General features: G+C 41.2%; 1 protein-coding gene across 1 annotated transcript in view; it reads right to left on the bottom strand.

The window, feature by feature from the left end:
• Nucleotides 1-13,996: 13,996 nt before the first annotated feature.
• fam210b (family with sequence similarity 210 member B) overlaps nucleotides 13,997-20,513 on the bottom strand; it is an 18,965-nt gene continuing 12,448 nt past the window's right edge. The window contains exons 2-3 of the mRNA XM_046029622.1: nucleotides 18,118-18,311; nucleotides 13,997-15,075 (exon numbers count right to left, since the gene is read on the bottom strand). Of these exons, the coding sequence (XP_045885578.1) occupies nucleotides 14,859-15,075; nucleotides 18,118-18,311 (411 nt within the window). The 3' untranslated portion in view covers nucleotides 13,997-14,858. The remainder of the gene's footprint in view (nucleotides 15,076-18,117; nucleotides 18,312-20,513) is intronic.

The raw sequence follows: 20,513 nt of genomic DNA, 5'->3' as shown, positions 1-20,513 counted from the left end.
AAAGTGCAATAACATGATTTGCAAACACTTTAAACAAAGAAGGGGCTTTTTTACCAGCAGTAGTTCTTTTACACAATAGCAATAAAATATTTCTTGTAAATCTCAACTTAAACATTAATGTAATTAAATCAAATATAAAACAAAAGCTATTAAACACTGCCAGGGCATTACCTTTTTATCTAGCTTGTTTAAACAAGTTATCATCCAGAGCCACGATCATAACATCATAACAGGCACCTTCTGAGAAACAGGTTAACAAATGTAAATCTGTTTTCTTGTTTGTTTTTTTTTCTGAAGTATCAGCAGAAACATTTTTCTTTTATCAGGGAGCAGTATAAACGGTCTGTGTTCAGTAGCAAGTGTCTCTGTTAGTGAAGTGCTCGCCTCACACACACGCCCGCCCACTGCCGAAGTTGAATTGTCTTGAACATTTTGTACGCGAAGCGCAGCACAAATCATTTGAAGAGAGACTGATCCTCGTTGTTTGTGAGTTTCAAGAACCTATTACTGTTTACTAGATAGGACATCAACAGGAGGGAATTCACATGGCAGAGCATCTTGATAGAGGCCTATCAGGTAAAGTTGTTTTAATTTTAACTTAAGTTAAATAGGCTACAGCTGTGTAGCATACAGAAACCGTTGCCATGGTTACTATCCAAAGAGCGTCTGCCATTTACTCGCGGAGTGCTGTCTGATCACCGGAGCGCAGAGCAACCCCACAAACGTTCCTAAGACCGACATCCTCCCCAATAGTAATCAGCGTGTAGCTATCCACTTCGCTATGGCATTTGATCGCTTGTCTTGCTTTTGTCTTGCTCTACTTCTCCCACACGCTGCATCTAAGTAGTCTCCCGAAGCCTCGCTCCACTGCTTGTTTGGGTGGGTGATTTGCATGCAGGCTGATCAACATCCCACCCCTCCTGTGACCCGTGGTTTGTCTGTATGTGTATTCAGAGCCAGTGAGCAACGTACTTTCAAAATGCTTTCAAAAAACTTTTCTAAAACTGCGTTAACGTGTCATAAAATAATTGTCGGCGTTAATTAATGAATGCCCTAATAGTTATTAGTGTCCACGTGATGAGGATGGTTTCGTTATATTTTTCTGGCAGCCAGAAATATGATTTCAGATGAAGGCTGATGTCGCTCCATGACTGCTGGATTTGTAAATAAGCAACTGTTTGGTAACAATATTGCCATAAAAAACTTTACAAGGGGAGAATATGCTAAGGTTGAGTTTTGAGCTAATGTAGCTTTAAGTCTAAATAAGTCATCTCTCCTATTGCCGTGTATTAAAAATGAAATGAAGTAGTATTATCCTGAGGCACGAAGAAAGGTGAATTTACACTTTCTATGGGAAGATTCTTACACCTTCCTTTCTGCCTACCTAGGATCTTCATTTGAAAACCCTCACTTATAATATAAGGGACCAAGAAATACTGCAGTTTCTTTATCGTGTGCGATTTCTAAAACCATACTTAATTATCCTGTTGCGGGTGCATCATGAAGCACGTTTAAAATGTCTGGTGTTGTCAGTGGGGGAAACACTCCACAAGCATTATGGATTGACTTGAGTGTCATAAATTCTGCCAAATAGCCTAATATCATAATATGAAAGGCAACGTCATATCTGAATATGAGAGGAATAATAGCTTTTCCTCCTTCTGTCTGGGGGTTTTGATGAAAACCTCATTTTATTGCCACAATCATAATGGAATTATCTCCAGGTGTGATGAGGGCATTTAATGAAATCATTACAAAGGATTACTTGCTCTTTTTCATGGGCTTATTAAAAGGGCCTTTTGTGATAGGAGGCTGAGTAAGAGAGGATGTGTTTATTTAAATTTTTTTTCTCCCTCTCCACTCTGAGTGATTGCGTGTTTGTCAGTCTGGCAGTCGCACCATTTGTGGCTGGCATAAAAGCCTGCAGGGAGCCACACGATCTGATTGGGAATCAGAAGAAAAAGGGGGAAAAAATACATTGGCTGCTGCAGTGTTGTATTGATGTGTTTGAACATGGGGCTCTCATTTTCATGCCCTCAAAGCACACATAAAAATGGTTTTTCAATAAACGCTACACTTTGATGCATAGTTTATCTGTTCAGGCTATAATAATGGTGGTTTCTCTTTCTTTCTCTCTCTGTGTCTGTCTTTTGTGTGCATCCTCTTTTCCTTTTTCCTTCTCCTCCTTTTCTGTCTGTTCCACTTCTTCTTCCTCTTTGTTTCCTTCTTTCTTCCCCTGCGTTGTATTGACTACCTTTTTCAGCTCACCCACCTTTTTATTAGCCATCATGTGACTTCACCTCTTAAATATTGAACTGTATTTAACCTACCCCTGTAAATCTTATTCCTACATTGCCAGCGGGAAGACATACACTATGGATGTTTCGCTTAATGAGCAGCACAGGCAAATCACAGTAGTATTGCCATCCATAATTCTCTTTGATTGAGTCCTGAATTGTAAAATCGATGTCTCTTTGCCCCCTGTCCTCTTGTAGTTAATATTTCTTTCTATGACAAAGCTTTGTTTCTTCCCTCATCAACCAGCGGTGGCCTCAGGATCTCCATACATCAGCTTTTGATGGCAAATATACCTCTAATTATTCATCTTTATTGTTGTTATTGGCATTGCTGTTATGTCCGGGGTTTTTTTGTGTTTTTTGGCGACAACCAGTATTTTATTTTCTTTTTTTCATGGTTATCTCATCTCACTTTAAAGCTGGAGTGTGGGACTTTTACATATAAATTAACATCAGTTACATTCAAGCCCTTGCCAAAAGTGTTCACCTAATACTGATTAAGTTTTGAAATCTGGTGACATTCCTGCACTGGTGCACTGGTAGTGATGCGGTTCATGTCAACCAGCAGGATTGTTTTGCCAGAGCTGAAGAGGGGATCAACTGTAGCAATAGAGTAGGCTAGTAGTAAGAAGAGTCCAAAAAAGTTTCTGATACTGCAGATAAAAAAGAAACTCAGCATTCAGAGGAAGGATTAGGAAGGAGGGGGAGGGAGGGGGACAATATACACACAGAGGTACAGACAGTAAAGGTAATGTTGCTATAGACTAAATGAAAAATGGTACAGATATTTATAGTAGTGTTAATGACAATAATCGTAATGTTAATGATTTATAATAACAATAATAACAATAATAACAATAGGACTAGTAACAATAGTTAATAGAACACGGGGGCAGCAGGTGACTTGCAGCCACAGATCCAGACTCCACAGCTCCAGAGCCAGAAACACCTGCAGGAAATGATAGGAGGAGAGAGGAGAGGGAAGAGAAAGCACAAGACTACCGGAAAGGGGAGAAGTTGTGTTAGTAACATGCATTAATGGGATGAGGTTGCGTAGAGAGGGAGAGAAAGTAGAGGAGAGAGGACCTCAGTGCATCATGGGAAGTCCCCCGGCCGTCTAGGCCTATAGCAGCATAACTAAGGGATGGTTCAGGACTTACCTGAGCCATCCATAACTATAAGCTTTATCAAAGAGGAAAGTCTTAAGCCTACTCTTAAATGTGGAGATGGTGTCTGCCTCCTGAACCCAAACTGGAACCTGGTTCCACAGGAGAGGAGCTTGATAGCTGAACGCTCTGGCTCCCATTCTACTTTTGGAGACTCTAGGAACCACAAGTAACCCTGCATTCTGGGAGCGCAGTGCTCTGGTGGGGTAGTAAGGTACTATGAGCTCTTTAAGATAAGATGGTGCCTGACCATTAAGAGCTTTGTAGGTAAGAAGAATGATTTTAAATTCTATTCTGGATTTTACTGGAAGCCAATGCAAAGAAGCTAAGACAGGAGAAATGTGATCTCTTTTCCTGGTTCCTGTCAGAACACGTGCTGCAGCATTCTGGATCAGCTGAAGAGTCTCAATGGACTCTTTCGAGCAGCCTGATAATAGGGAATTGTAGTAATCCAGGCTAGAAGTAACAAATGCATGGACTAGTTTTTCTGCATCATTTTTAGACAGGATGTTCCTGATTTTCACAATATTACGTAGGTGAAAAAAGGCGGTCCTTGAAATTTGCTTAATGTAAGACTTAAACAACATGTCCTGATCAAAGATAACTCCAAGATTCCTCACAGTGGTGCTGGAGGCCAGAGCGATGCCATCAAGGGCAGGAATATTTCCTGATAATATTGCCTAAAGGAAGCATATATAAAGTGAAGAGGATTGGTCTGAGGACAGATCCTTGAGGAACTCCATGACTAACTTTGGCGTGCATGGAGGACTCATTGTTAACATGTACAAACTGAAATCGATCTGATTAATAGGACTTAAACCAGCTAAGAGTGGTTCCTTTAATCCCAATGAAATGTTGGTGATGGTCAATGGTATCAAATGCAGCACTAAGATCTAATAAAACCAGTACAGAGTCCTTTGTCTGATGCAATGAGGAGGTCGTTAGCAACTCTAAATCATGCATCTCTAAATCAATGCATCCCTGTACGGTGTCCTTGAGTGCCGAGAAAGGCTCCTTAAATAAAATGTATGATTATTTTAGCAACTGCTTTCTCCAGGATCTTGGAGAGAAATGGAAGGTTAGATATAGGTCTATAGTTGGCTAAAACATCTGGATCAAGTTTGGGCTTTTTCAGAAGAGGTATAATTACAGTTACTTTAAAGTACTGTGGTACATAGCCTGTTGATAAAGATTGATCATATCTAGTAAGTGCTGACTAAGGGTAAAACATCTTTAAGCAGCCTAGTCAGGATGGGGTCTAAGAGGCAGGTTGATGGTTTAGATGAAGAAATTATAGAAGTTAGTTGGTAAAGACTGAGGGAAGTAAAGCAGTCTAAACATCATATATCTGGTTTTACAGCTGTTTCTAAGGTTCCTGAGTTTGGAGATAAGTCGGTGCCAGTTGAGGGCAGGTCTTGGTGAATTTTGTTTCTAATAGTTAGAATTTTATCATTAAAGAAGCTCATGAAGTCGTAACTACTGAGCTATGGGAATACTTGGCTCAATAGAGCTGTGACTCTCTGTCAGCACTGGCTACAGTGCTGAAAAGAAACCTGGGGATGTTCCTATTTTCCTCTATGACAAGTAGTACGCTGCTCTGGCATTATGGAGGGCCTTCCTATAAGTTTTAAGACTATCTTGCCAAATTAAACAAGAATTTTCCATTTTGGTGGAATGCCTATTCCTCTCAAGTTTCTGTGATATTTGCTTTAATTTGCGAGTTTCAGTATTATACCATGGAGCTAACCGTCTTTGTTTGATTATGTTCTTTTTTAGAGGGGCTACAGAGTCGAGTGTCATTCGCACCGAGCCTGCAGCACTATCAACAAAATGATCGATTTGGGAGGGACTGAAATTAGCATAAGAGTCCTCCATACTTTCCTCCATACTTTGTGACTTGATAATGAATTTAGAGCTGATGGAATCGCATCCTTAAATTTAGCTACAACACTATCAGACAGACATCTTGTATAGAAATGTTTGCCCAATGGCATGTAGTTCAGCAATACAAACTCAAAGGTTATCAAACAGTGGTCAGATAAAGAGGGATTCTGTGGGAACACTATTTTCTCTACCTAAATATATGTGTGTGTGTGTGTGTATATATACAGTATGTAGCCTATATGTGTATCAGCCATAACATGACCACTGACAGGTGAACACTGATTATCTCGTTAGTGTGGCACCTGTCAGTGGGTGTTATATATTAGGCAGCAAGTGAATGTTTTGTCCCCATAGTTGACGTGAACGTTGAAAACTGGCAACTAGTTGGTTTCGTATGGGGCTGCGTAGCCAACGACCAGTCAGGGTGCCCGTGCTGACCCCTGTCCACTGTGCCTACAATGGGCATCAGAACTTGACCAAATGGAAGAAGGTGGCGTGTGCGTGTGCGTTGCTTACCTGGGAATTGCTTGGCACGAGGATGCACAATGGGAAAAGGCAATTCAGGCCGAGGCAGTGTGATTTGGGCAATGTTCTGCTGGGAAACCTTGGGTCCTGTCATTCATGTGGATGTTACTTTGACATGTACCACTTACCTAAGGATTGCTGCAGACCATGCACACCCTTTCATGAAATTGGTATTCCCTGATGGCAGTGGCCTCTTCCAGGAGAATAATGCGCCCTGCCACAAAGCAAAATGGTTCAGGAATGGTTTGAGGAACACAAGGAGTTAAAGGATCACAGGACTTAAAGGATCTGCTGCTAATGTGTTGGTGTCAGATACCACAGCACACCTTCAGAGGTGGAGTCCATGCCTTGAAGGCTCAGGGCTGTTTTGGTGGCAAAAGGGGGACCAACACAATTTTAGGCAGATGGTCATAATGTTATGGCTTATTGGTGTACGTGTGTGCATGTATAAAAGGCACCAATGACAAACAACATAAAATATCTATATACAAGTCAAGTGCTTTTGTAAGTTGTAAACAATACAAATAGTGTAAAGTAATGTTTAAAGGGATTAGGCTACATGGATAATTATGTACAGTATATGCACGTGTCTGTATACATCATGCAGACAGTAACAGTGCATGATGTACAAATATAATCAATAATGGAAGTAAGTAAATGTTTTGGTGTTGGTTATTGACACTATATAAGAGAAGTTATATTGCTGAAAAATACTGTACACTTAAATATGTAATTCTGCGCACAACTACATTAGAATGTGTTAAACCATTTATTTAATGTGCCTTTATTTAAGTGTCACCCTTTTTTCTTTTAATACTTTTGTACTTGCAAGGCTTTTACTTGTATTTTTATTGTGTGGTATTGCTACTTAAATAAAGGATCTGTGTATACTACTTCAACCACTGGTAAAGTCAGTGCTTTGGGAGTGACGCAGGGAAATTGGAATCTTAAAGATAGTGAATTACTCACTGGCCTATTTTGAACAGCCCCAACAAAGATTCTGTTTTTAATTATAGCTCTAAATTCACATAAAATGTGCTGTATGTTTTTTTAAAAAAAGAGAAAAAAGAAACTAAAGTAATTCAGCTGGCAGCTGAGTGGCTGAGTCTTTCTCTGCAGGCCATCACTTCAGCTGACACCAAGGGTGAACAATGGTTACGATCACGGCTGTTGTCAAGCTGTGATGAATAGCTCCGCCTAACCACTCAGGAATAATGCTTAAAACAGAAAATGAATCCAAGTCGTGAATAAATGTATTAAACATTTGTGTTGTGCGTGGTCAGCACTGACTCCAGTTAGCTGAAGGAAGGAGGGAAGGCCAGGGAAAGAAAAGAAGAGCAGGCGACCAGTAGAGTGGCACAAAATCAAGCATTCAGCAGCTCCACAATACCCCATTAGTCTTCATTTTCAGCAGGACATGCAGTGGGGCCCTTACGTCTTGAGGAACAAACTAAAATTTATTGGGTCGGCCAGTTCGGGCTAATTGAAAGAAATTGTCTGTCTGTTTGCTTTCCATTATGTTTGTAGAGGGCGGTGGGTTGGGGCGGGGTGATGATCTGGGGCCTGAGCTTGTTGCCCTCCGCTCGTCACCCGGGCCTAGTTTTCCATTAATGGTTTGATCCATGAGCGCCCTCCACTGAGCGGACAGTCTGAGCTGTGGGAATCATTTAAGGAGGAATCGTTTAGGGAGGATTTATGAGATGCATTCATTATGAAGTGTGTACAGGCAAACCGACTTCGATCGGTAATGGCAGCTCAGTGGTGGTTTACAGCGCTGTTTCTGCACTTGCTGTAGTTTTGGTCCACTCTTCTCCCAGAGTGCAAACAAACTGATTATGACTGATCATCTCAGCCTTGTGATTTTGAAATATTGTTTTAGATGCAACAACGGGATCTTCCATAAATGTTGATTTGAGATTATAGCTGGTTTTACTGCAAGTCATTAGGTTACTGGTGTATTTCTTAACACTATTATAGTGTCCAAGCAATTGGACACAGTTGTAAACTTGAATGTTCAGTTTTCATCATTGTCAAAGAGTCCTTGAGCAAGACATTAAACCTACCTAATGCAGCAGCCAGTTCAAATGACCTTTGTCAACATCTCTATTGTCCCTCTGCCAAAGAGGGAAATAATATGATATTATAGAAGAATGGTTGAAGGTTGAAAATACTTTTTAACTACTTGGGTCTTTAGAATTTTCATATCTCTCTCTTTTTATCACCAACTATTTATTTACCAATTACCTTGATCTACAGACATAGTGTGTTGCATTTGGGTAAACTTCATTAGATCTTGCAGAGCAACTTTCTAATTCAAGTATGACCTAACGTCTGAATAAATGGTTTAAACAATTAAGTTATTGTCTAAATTTGTTTAAAACCTAATTGTCTGCCCTTTTGGACCTGTAAAGGAGTACCAGGATGTTAAAATGTTAATAATGTAAATATTAGGGATGCACCGAAATTAAAATTCTTGGCTGAAGCCAAAACCGAATATATTGAAAAAATTCACACTTTTCCAATAGTTTTGCCTTTTTTTTTTTTTTTTTTTTTTTACCATTGCATAAATTAAATAATCAAAATGTGCTTTTTATTCAGTGTTTCCCACAGGATTTGGAGAGACTATGGTGGGTGGGCCCAAGGCCCAAGAGGGTCCGGTAAAGTAAATTACATGTATCCATTTACTTTTAATGTACACATGTAATATGTTTTATACTTTCTGTGAATATAATCCAATTAATCTTATTTCCATACTGTATGGAAATACAGTATACTGTAGGGAAATACAGTATGCTGTATTGGGATCCCCCGGGACCCATCACAAATCGCGCTGGAGTGGGTGGTTTTAACTCTGCTGCGGGTGGGAGTGGGCAGTTAAAAAATATACTGGGGGTCCCGCAGTAGCGCTGATAAGATGGAGTCAAGAAATGAAGTTGAAAAGAAGATTAAAGTGAGTGCATGCACTGCTCCCGAGAACGTACTACACGAGACTGATTCGAACCGGCGACCTCGAGTAAAAGAAGTATATACACTGACGAGGAGGCTAAACCCCATGGGCACTGTGTTGGTCGCCAGTGATTCTCTTAAGGTATGGGGGAATAAAGTTTACTCACTGCATAGCCTCATCGGTGTCCATCACACGCGCTTATAATAAAATTAATTTATGTTGATTATTCTGAACGTTTAGCTTAGCCCAAACATTTGTGTACTTTTTTTACACTGCATGTCACAATGTTTGCGGACGGGAGTGGATACACATGTTGCAGGAGCAGGCGGTAGAGCAACACATGATGCGGGAGTGGGCGGTTATGGTCACAAAATCAGCGGGAGCGGGAACGAGAAAACAGTTCCGCGCAAGTGTCTACTGTGTATATACACCTTATTTTAAAAACCGGATGTTGTCACGTGTGTATCCTCGCGCTAAATTCATCAAGTCCGTCCCAATTTGATAAATGTTGACTCAAATTGCGTAACATGAAGACTTCTTAGCCTCTCTTCACTTCTCTTTGTAAAGAGAGAAATGGATAAAGTCGCTAACCTGCCTGTCAGCTCGCACTGATCCGTTTCAGTGGATTCACCATAAAGGCTTGATTACGTGTGCAGTCCAAATTTAGGTGCGGCTAGCTTTATGGACTTCTCAGAAACGAGTGACACTCAAACACTCAAAGCGGGTCAGACCGTTTGTTGCCTTTTCTAAGAAGTCAGCCACAGATGGGAGTGGATGTGGTAGGAGACAATTCAGCAGAACAGTGTCTGCAAACGGCGATTTTTGTGTCTTTCTCGGACACTTTAAAATGCTTCCACACTGCTGACATGTCAACCTAATTGTCTGGTAAAATTTATTCGGTCTTTTTACTTATTAGGCCGAACACGGAAAGTGCCTTTTTTGCTATTTTCGGCAGATTAATTTCGGTGGCTGAACATTTGGTGCATCCCTGGTCAAATCACTCACTGGTTAGCTCAATTGGTAGAGCACAGGACCAAAATTGTTTTTTCTTTTCTTTTTTTTCCATAATCCTTTTCAACAAAGTTCTTATGAAGAGATTGTTGCTGGACTGTGTGCATCCCAGCGATTGGTCCACATCCATCAACCTATGTACTTTTCATTTCTACATCATTCCCAGGCAGCGGAAATTCCTGTGCTTCTCATTCAGGGGAATCCATTTAACGTTACACATTACCTGGCCGCTATCTAAAAGTTTCTTAAATAGCCATCGGGAAATGTTAACTTTGTTAAAGAGGATAATAAAAAAACAAGTTGCTGAAAACAGGATTAGAACCCACAATCCTTGGATTACAATTCCTGCGCTCTACCAACTGACCAGTCACACTGAAAAATGCTATTATAATTATCAAAAAGAAACACACAGGCCTACCCCTTTATTCAGCTGTGGTTTGTTATCTCAAGATCACGAGAAAATTATCCGTTATCACAGGAAAACTGTATATTTGAATGGATGGCCACTTAAGGCTTCCGTAGACTTAAGAGGAAATGAGATAAACCCTTTCCACCAACAATGTAACATTCATGTTTATCAAATGCATCCTCATTTTTAACAAGAAATTGTAGTGGAACAGTTGGGGCATCCCCATTGCTAAATGTCAGTGTGATGCAATGTGTACAGTATATGTAGGAGGGAGATTGAGAGTAAACCAGAAGGTGTCACGTTGCTGAACATCTATTAAAACTAAACCTGGATGAGATTCATTTGTAAGTAAACAAATCAAATATATGATAACTACCACCTAAACTACCAGTTATACTGTATGTGATGTTAGCAATTCTGGATGGGGACATATGAAATCAACAGATGTAGGAGAGCTGGTTTTATTTCATTTTGCATTCAGTCTGGCATCTAATGCTGAATATGTTTGTTGTGAGTAAATCTGTACTAGAAAATATTTTGCGGAAACAAATCCTATTAGCCTGTCAGCCAGATCAGTATTTTCATGCCCGTATGTCTATGTAATTCTTAAAAATGGTTATTGTGAATTCACAGAAGACAAAATGGAGGTCATGATTTGACTCAAAAATGGGGGAACTGTGGCATTAATTGGACTAAGAAAGGACGGAGACTCTCAATATCATTACATGTCGCAGTACACTGCACCTACATTCTGAAGTATTGCATTAACAAAGCCCAAACTCAATGACCAGCTGCCTGTTAGCTGAATGCCTGTCACTTGTCTAAGTTACAGTAACAGTCAAAAACATAATCCTATGCCTGCTGTCTCCTCTCCTTTCTCTTCTGTTACCTGTTGGATAAACTCTCTGTCTCCAACCTCGCCTCCCACTCTGCTCGATTATAATTGCTCACATTTAACAGCTGAGCTTCTGAATCCTGAGGAGCAAAGACGAGGAGGAGGAGGAGGTGGCGACATGCACAAAAAAATAAAATAATAAATGCACGCATCTCTGGTGGAAATTGACTGGCAACGGCGTTTAAAATAATAAGATGCAGCTGTTGATAGTAGTGACTGTCTCCAGGTTTACTTCCCCGTGGCCCCTGTGGCAGCCGAGGAGCCGTGATGAAGGCAGACAGCTGACAGGTGCTCCAGGATGATGCTGCCATCAGGTGCATCTGCTAAACTTAACTCAGAGGCAGGAGAGGAGAGATAGGGAGGGAGAGGGGGAGGAAAAGAGAGTGAAAGACAAAAATGCTCGAGAGTGAGCAGGGAAAAAGGAGAGGAGTGGCCAAAAACATATGAGGAAAAGAGGGTTTATGCAAAGAAGACAGATGATGGTGAGAAGGCAAGAGAGAGCGAGAATAAGTGTTTGAGTTTGCGGTGTGTCTGATTGCGTGCACCTTGAAACTTTATGCCAGCCCCTTCCTGTGAAGAAATTCATAGGGTGTCTTTGAACCCGCGAGGTTGACGTCTAGACCCTGACACTCCGGAGGGCTAACAAGTTTACTGAGCAGGTCAGGAGATGAGTGAGATGGCAAGGGAAAGGTAATAAGGGGGAGATAATGAGCAGGTGCAGAAAATGATGGAGAGGAAATAGTTCATATTAATAATAAAAAAAAAAAGAAGAAATGAAATAAAAGAAGGTGCAAGGCGGGGGAAAAGGCAGCTTGTCAGGAAGTTAGTTTGGGAGTGCGTATAAGGAGTAAGAGTGGATGTGTTGTTGCCATATGTTGATATATCACTGCATGCATCAGCACTTTGCAGCTGCTACACACACGCGCACACACACATGCCTTCCGACTCTTGTGTCAGAAATGCAGCCTGGGTCTGAATACACAGCCATAATGGATTCACTCTGTGTGTTGCTCTGACAGTGGTGGCGCTGACAGTGTACCTGACTTTAATAAAAGGTGCAGCGGGCACAAGTCAGGAGCTGAGGCAGGGATTTGAACCCCCTTGAACCCCTGATGCTGGGGGGAGGGGCCCCTCATCCAACTCAAGGCCAGCCAGATGAAGTGTTCACTTGTATCACGACCCCCACGCGCAAATGCACAGCAGTGACGGAGAGGAGCCTGACAGAGCCCGGTGCATCGCAGGTAGCCCGACAGAGTGGCTGGGAGCGCTGTCACCAATTTGTTCCTAGCCATGGGGGATATGCAGGGGATGGAGAGGCGATGGCAGCTCCCTGTCCTCATCATGGCTAATGAGGCCCAGGCTTCTCCTGCTTTGTGTGTGTGTGTGTGTGTGTGTGTGTGTGTGTGTGAGAGGGAGAGGGAGAGAGAAAGATCAGTTTGTATCAGTTCGTGTCACAATGCTGCCAAAGCTACTATTCCTGAAAAACCAGGGTTGATATCTGGCACAGATCACCGTGCACTCATAGCTCTCCTTATACAACTCTCCTGGCTGAATATTTTACTGGGTCAAGAAACACACACACAGGGTGAGAGTCTTGTTCAAGGCGACCACCATTCAATACATTGCGGATCTTCAGGGACGCCACACCAGCTGAGGTTTGCTTGCTGTGCTGGCTGACCCATCAAACCCTCGAGGAAGGAGAGGGAGGACAGGAGGGAAGAGAGAGGAGAGGGATGGCGCCACACCTGCTGTGATAAAATACACCCTGAAATAATGAATTCTCATGAGGACTAAAACTGGTCAACGTATGATGACCTAACCCCTTAGGAAACATATGGCAAATGCTTTATTCAAATCTTAATCACTGGGGTTTTTTTTCCAGCCTAGTTTTTCAAGTTGAAGTTTAATCTAATTCCCATGTGTCTGTGACAGAAAACTAAATTTTTTTTTCTGTAATGTTTTGAGTAATTTCACAAAATGTTTACACTCATTTTGTTTCATCGTTTTATACACACACCAATCTGTCAGGTTGAACAACACTTAAGTAGTTTGATATGCATTTTAGTAGATCTTATCTGTGGGATATATGGAGGAGGGATGCTCCTTCTTGTGATATAATGCCGGTATCCATCTTGAGGACATTAAGAGTACAAATACATTCAATCTTATAAGAGATGAGAACTGTGTGATGCGTTTGTGTCAGAGGAATGGAGGAAGAACGGCACTGTATTTGCAGTTCATGAGCTCCCCAGTGTGGTTAAAAAGTGCAACTAGAGTTTCAAAATGTTGTTTTTTTTCCTTTCAAACATCCTTCCATAGATTTGGTTGAAAAGTAATACAGACATATAATAATGGCAGTTAAAATTGTTCTTTTTCCATTTGTTATCTGTTGTGAATTAGAAATGTGGAGTTTTCTACTGGATAAAAATGGTTAACTAAAAAGGTGAAACCAGCTTGACTGTAGATGAACTTATCTGCATTGGAAAAAAAACAATTATGCAACAACAAATTTTCACGTTTTGATATTGCTGACATGAGCAAACGGGTATTTATTCCTATTAAATTTCTGGCCAATATTCACTCTCCTTGTAGATCTCCCCCAATCTTGAGGGAAATCTTTGGCTCTTTAGCTGCTAAATGCTCCACAGCATTCACCGGCTAGTTTGCTAACTTTGCTGTCTGGTGCTGGGCAGGTAGCCTCCAGTGGGTTTTTAGAGCTATTTGTTCTAAACAGCTGCAGCAGGCAAATAGCCACTCAGTGAAAACACTGAGTGGTGAGAGTGAATCAAAACGTTAAATTGCGGGCTATAAAACCAAAACAATGAGCTCAAAGTATATTTCATGACAAATTAACACCAAATATAAAAGAGAGCATCCCTTTTATTAGTTAAATAGTCCATTCAATCAGGAAAAAACTCACAAACCTACATTCTTCTTCAAAGCTTGCAATGAACTATAATCAGCTTCACTAATTTGAGATTAATGTTCTTGAAATTACTGCTTGGACATTGGCATTTGCTAAATTAAATAACAAGGAGGATAGAAAAAAGGAGGATGGCAAAGCAAAGGGATATAAAGGGGAAGAAAATGGATTCCAGGAGAGATGCTTAGAAGAAATATAGGAGGGAAGCTATACAGCAGAAAATAAAAACAGACCGTGGGAGAGAGAGCCTGAGCTAAGTAACGAGAGAAAGGATGCAAGGAGGAGTAGGAGACAGAGGGAACCTGAATTATTCTGCTGATTCATATAACACCAGAACATGGCCTAGTCAGCTAACAGGGAACAATGGAGGAGAGATCAGCTTTTTCCACTTCTTCCCCCACGGGAAACCTTCACAGCATTGAGAGAAATCTGCCTACTGAAAGAGCACAGAAATAAAACTTATAATCCCTGATCATACTTTTGATTGTAAATAAGTATTGACAAACAAACCCAGCTTTGTTTTTGGAATGCACACATTAAGGCATGAATTTATATACACTTATTTTGTGGAGCGCTGTTTCACACTTTTAATCCTACAGTAACACAATTTAAATTTTCATTCTGTTGCAACTGGGACAAATATAGGAAATTCTTCACCTGACTTCACAACAACAGCTGAGGAAAGATTACGCATTTCAAGATGAAGGCAAATGAGTAAGAATATATACAGGCGGTTTAATTATGGCCAATAACAGTCAGGATGTTTGTTGCTTAATGAGGAAGCAGAGGAGTAGAGGGTCATCAGGGGGCAGGTGTGGGCGGTTTAAAGAGACCAGTCTTTCTGAAGTAACGCACGATGAGAGGCACCGACACCAGAGTGATGCTGATGCGAACCGGAGCGAAAAGCTTGTGGATGGCATAAGCCAAGACGAATGTGCTCGTCCCTGCTGCCATTTTAGACCGAACGACTGCTTCGCTGAAGCCCAGTTTGCACAGCAAGGCCGTCATATCGATCCCACTGGGGAGACAAATGACATGGAAAATTGGTGAGAAGTACAAAACAACAATGTAACATAATGATAAAAGGAACAACTTTTAAAAATAAAATAAATTAATTATAAAATAATTAATAAATGTAATGAAATAAAATTTAAAACACATGAGAAAATAATAATGGTAAACAGCCATCCAAACCCCCCATACATCTTAACAATAAGATTACTTTCTATAGGCTGGATTACTACGGAAAGAAAATAAACGTTGAAACGTGCCTGAGCTTCAGAGCCTAAACAAAAAAGTCCTAAAAGCTTCAAGAGGCAACAACAACCTCTCTTGCTTTTGCCTAGCTGTTGTTCCTGGCTGGTTCCTCAAGGACCAGGAGGGGGACATTAAATACACTGCTCAAAAAAAATAAAGGGAACACTAAAATAACACCTCCTAGATCTGAATGAATGAAATAATCTCATTAAATACTCCTTTCTTTACATAGTTGAATGTGCTGACAACAAAATCACACAAAAATTATCAATGGAAATCAAATTTATCAACCCATGGAGGTCTGGATTTGGAGTCACACTAAAATCAAAGTGGAAAACCACACTACAGGCCGATCCAACTTTGATGTAATGTCCTTAAAACAAGTCAAAATGAGGCTCAGTAGTGTGTGTGGCCTTCACGTGCCTGTATGACCTCCCTACAACGCCTGGGCATGCTCCTGATGAGGTGGTGGATGGTCTCCTGAGGGATCTCCTCCCAGACCTGGACTCAAGCATTCGCCAACTCCTGGTGGTGCAACGTGGCGTTCCCAGATGTGCTCAATTGGATTCAGGTCTGGGTAACGGGCGGGCCAGTCCATAGCATCAATGCCTTCCTCTTGCAGGAACTGCTGACACACTCCAGCCACATGAGGTCTAGCATTGTCTTGCATTAGGAGGAACCCAGGGCCAACCGCACCAGCATGTGGTCTCGCAAGGGGTCTGAGGATCTCGTCTTGGTACCTAATGGCAGTCAGGCTACCTCTGGTAGCAGTCCTGCTGCTGGGTTTTTGCCCTCCTACGGCCTCCTCCACATCTCCTGATGTACTGGCCTGTCTTCTGGTAGCGCCTCCATGCTCTGGACGCTACGCTGACAGACACAGCAAACCTTCTTGCCACAGCTCGCATTTATGTGCCATCCTGGATGAGCTGCACTACCTGAGCCACTTGTGTGGGTTGTAGACTCCGTCTCATGCTACCACTAGAGTGAAAGCACCGCCAGCATTCAAAAGTGATCAAAACATCAGCCAGGAAGCATAGGAACTGAGAAGTGGTCTGTGGTCACCACCTGCAGAACCACTCATTTATTGGGGGTGTCTTGCTAATTGCCTATAATTTCCACCTGCTGTCTATTCCATTTGCACAACAGCATGTGAAATTGATTGTCAATCAGTGTTGCTTCCTAAGTGGACAGTTTGATTTCACAGGAGTGTGATTGACTTGGTTATATTGTGTTGTTTAAGTGTTCCCTTTATTTTTCTGAGCAGTGTATAAAGTAAACGAGTCCATTCCTCCCTTTGGGTCTGTGTGCACATCACCTTTTATCTCCACCAGAGGGAGCTGTGTTTGATCAAGAATGTTGTGTAATAGTTTATTTTGCAGCCTTTTAACGCATTTATACTGATGACCATAACAAGCACTGCAGGCATGAAATCAAAGCAGGTTTAACAAGGTACATGTATCGCTGCCTTTGGGCGGCACTTTTGTCGAAGCATTTTCATGAGTCAGGAAAATAAATATGTAAAGAATGTGCCCAACACGTGGTTCAGAGCTGCGTCAGTCAACACAGCTCTCTCACACACTCACACACACACAGCTCAGTTGCAAACTTTAGTCAGCTAAATATAAAGATCCATCTGCACCCTGACAACTGTTGGGTTCTGTGGCCACACAGTGATCAAGCTCATGCGAGCTACAGAGTCAGTTTTCACTTCGAGGGTCATTATCGGCTATCCAAGTAAATCTCCAAGCTGTCAGATAATCTGCCAAGTCTCTCTGGTATTTAAGCCACTGGCATGTGGCCAGACAGACTGACAAGGGCCTCAAAACTGTCTGGACTGACACACTTGCTAAAACGTTGTGCTGCGCTGTTTTAGCTTTTCACCGTCTGTCCCCATCAATAGAAGGCTATCAAATGCACAAGACTATTTAATGTATTTCAAATTCTGCATGACTTGTTGCAAAGTTACAAGTCTTTAAAAAAATGCTTGTAAGATGAGAAATTGAACGTGATTTCAGTGTCTGCCTGATTCAGCCGGTAGTGGTTTTTCAACAACAGCATGGCCGGTGTAATGTAGCTGACTGACTAGACATTTTCAAGTGCCTGTACTTTGCTTTCTCTCATAACAGGTCCCATTTACAGGCAATTTGCAACAGACATTTTGCATTCCGCTGTAATTTCCATGAGTCCGTAATTTCCTGTGCACAACTTCAGGTTTAAAGACACTCTAACTGCTAGATAATATCAGTAAGTGATGTTTGATGCAATATGTTGAGTGCATAGTAGTCTTGCATTTTACTTTCCCTTCAGCCAGCTTCATCTGCTTTTACTCCAGTCAGTGATTTCCTACATTTCCCCCAAAACTTTGAAAGTGCTTAGGGAAAACTTCAAAATATGTTGCCTTCAGCTGCAGGCTCTAGATGATCACTCTGAACAAGAGAAAAAGATTCCTCTACTGACAATAAACCACAGTAGTCTAAAGTATTTCTCCTTCTTGTGCTGAGAATCGCTGTATCTAGAAATATGCTTTGACATATCTTGACTTTACAGCAAAGAATCTATACTTCATCAATCAAAGAGATAAAGAGAATTTTACAAAACAAGAAAAGAGGACCAGACAAGGTCATGGTCCACCACGTTTAACCACACGTGTTAAGACATTTTTAAGATGGATAATTTTGCACTTCATCAATCCTGTGATCTTTTGTTATGAAAAGACAAAATGGGAACTACTAAATAAAAACTCAATCCAGTATAAGTGGCCACATTAACCTCTAGATAAAGCAATAATCTGATGTTTTGTTACCTGGATATAAGGAGGTAGAACATTCCTAAAGACATGAGTGAGATCCCGATGTGAAATGAAACTCCCACAGCTCCATACTCCTTGAAGACTTTCTTTAGTTGCTGGGTCTTGTTGGGTTTTCCTCCATCTGGCTCCTCTGGGGCCTTTGTGGCGGATAAAGATGTAGTAGAGGCCTCCTTTAAATTCTGCTCCTCCTGGACCAAAAACATTAATAAGAGCAGAGTGAAATGCGAGGATGAATTAAGAATCAGACTCGATCAGAGTCGGATCAAGAATCCCTGGTGCTACAGGAAGCAGAGGAATGAGACAGACAGACTGTACATCTAGACAAAAATGGAATGAACGGCAAGAAGTGGATTACAATTGTGGGAATAGTTACCACTCTGCATACAAAATCGTGACACTTTTCACTTTAGCTTTCCAGGGATTCCCTCGAACTACAAAAATGACAATGACCAAGATGGAGGCTTCACTTCTTGTTCATATTATGTCACTTTTTGGATTTCAATACACGAGGCAGAAAAGCACAAACAACCAACTCTGGGGGTTCAATATCCAATCCAATGTTACATTCAATATCCACTTGACATGAGTTGACAATGTTAGGTGTTGCTATGCTGTTTACTTTAACTTTAATTTGTTACGTTTGTCTTGACAAAACACTCGTTGAAATGTAAAGTTATTTAATTCAAGTGTTTACAGGCACAATTAGTGTAAAATGTAAAAATTCCATGCATGACCTTTGACCTTACAATTGTCAGGGTTACAGTTTGCTTTGGCAGGGTAGTATGATAAAACAATCTCATTATTACACAAATCATCTAAACAAGTTCAGAATTTCACCAGAATCACCACACAAAAGGGTGTATGTTGGAGTAATTTTGTTCACCCAAACAAACTTATTATTTTTTTAGGTCAGATAATGAAATCACTATTGTCATAGAGAAAATAACTGCTGTGACAGCTTCATCCATGTAGGTCAAACAAAGGCTGAATAGAGGAAGCCTTTTTATTGTTTCTCTGTTCATCGTGCAGCCAAGGCAGCTGATTTAAACAGAATGTGTGGTTTAGGTAATACAGGTGCTGGTCATAATTAGAATATCATCAAAAAGTTGATTTATTTCAGTAATTCCATTCAAAAAGTGAAACTTGGATATTATATTCATTCATTACACACAGACTGATATTTCAAATGTTTATTTCATTTCATTGTGATGATTAAAACTGACAACTAATGAAAATCCCAAAATCAGTATCTCTGAAAATTAGAATATTAAGACCAATAAAAAAAAAAAATAAGGTTTTTAAGAAATGTTGGCCAACTGAAAGGTATGAACATGAAAAGTATGAGCATGTACAGCACTCAATACTTAGTTGGGGCTCCTTTTGCCTGAATTACTGCAGCAATGCGGTGTGGCGTGGAGTCAATCAGTCTGTGGCACTGCTCATGTGTTATGAGAGCCCAGGTTGCTCTGATAGTGGCCTTCAGCTCATCTGCATTGTTGGGTCTGGCGTATCGCATCTTCCTCTTCACAATACCCATAGATTTTCTATAGGGTTAAGGTCAGGCAAGTCTGCTGGCCAATTAAGAACAGGGATACCATGGTCCTTAAACCAGGTACTGGTAGCCTTGGCACTGTGTGCAGGTGCCAAGTCCTGTTGGAAAATGAAATCTGCATCTCCATAAAGTTGGTCAGCAGCAGGAAGCATGAAGTGCTCTAAAACTTCCTGGTAGACGGCTGCGTTGACCTCAGAAAACACACTGGAGCAACACCAACAGATGATATGGCTCCCCAAACCATCACTGACTGTGGAAACTTTACACTGGACTTCAAGCCTCTCCTCTCTTCCTCCAGACTCTGGGACCTTGATTTCCAAAGGAAATGCAAAATTTGCTTTCATCAGAGAACATAACTTTGGACCACTCAGCAGCAAGTCCAGTCCTTTTTGTCTTTAGACCAGGCGAGACGCTTCTGACGCTGTGTCTTGTTCAAGAGTGGCTTGACACAAGGAAGGCGACAGCTGAAACCCATGTCTTGCATATGTCTGTGCGTGGTGGTTCTTGAAGCACTGACTCCAGCTGCAGTCCACTCTTTGTGAATCTCCCCACATTTTTGAATGGGTTTTGTTTCACAATCCTCTCCAGGGTGCAGTTATCCCTATTGCTTGTACACTTTTTCTACCACATCTTTTCCTTCCCTTCGCCTCTCTATTAATGTACTTGGACATAGAGCTCTGAACAGCCAGCCTCTTTAGCAATGACCTTTTGTGTCTTGCCCTCCTTGTGCAAGGTGTCAGTGGTCGTCTTTTGGACAGCTGTCAAGACAGCAGTCTTCCCCATGATTGTGTAGCCTACAGAACTAGACTGAGACCATTTAAAGGCCTTTGCAGGTGTT

This window comes from Micropterus dolomieu, linkage group LG18 (assembly GCF_021292245.1).
Source record: "Micropterus dolomieu isolate WLL.071019.BEF.003 ecotype Adirondacks linkage group LG18, ASM2129224v1, whole genome shotgun sequence".
Classification (NCBI taxonomy): domain Eukaryota; kingdom Metazoa; phylum Chordata; class Actinopteri; order Centrarchiformes; family Centrarchidae; genus Micropterus; species Micropterus dolomieu.
This window is presented reverse-complemented; position numbering and strand designations above follow the sequence as displayed.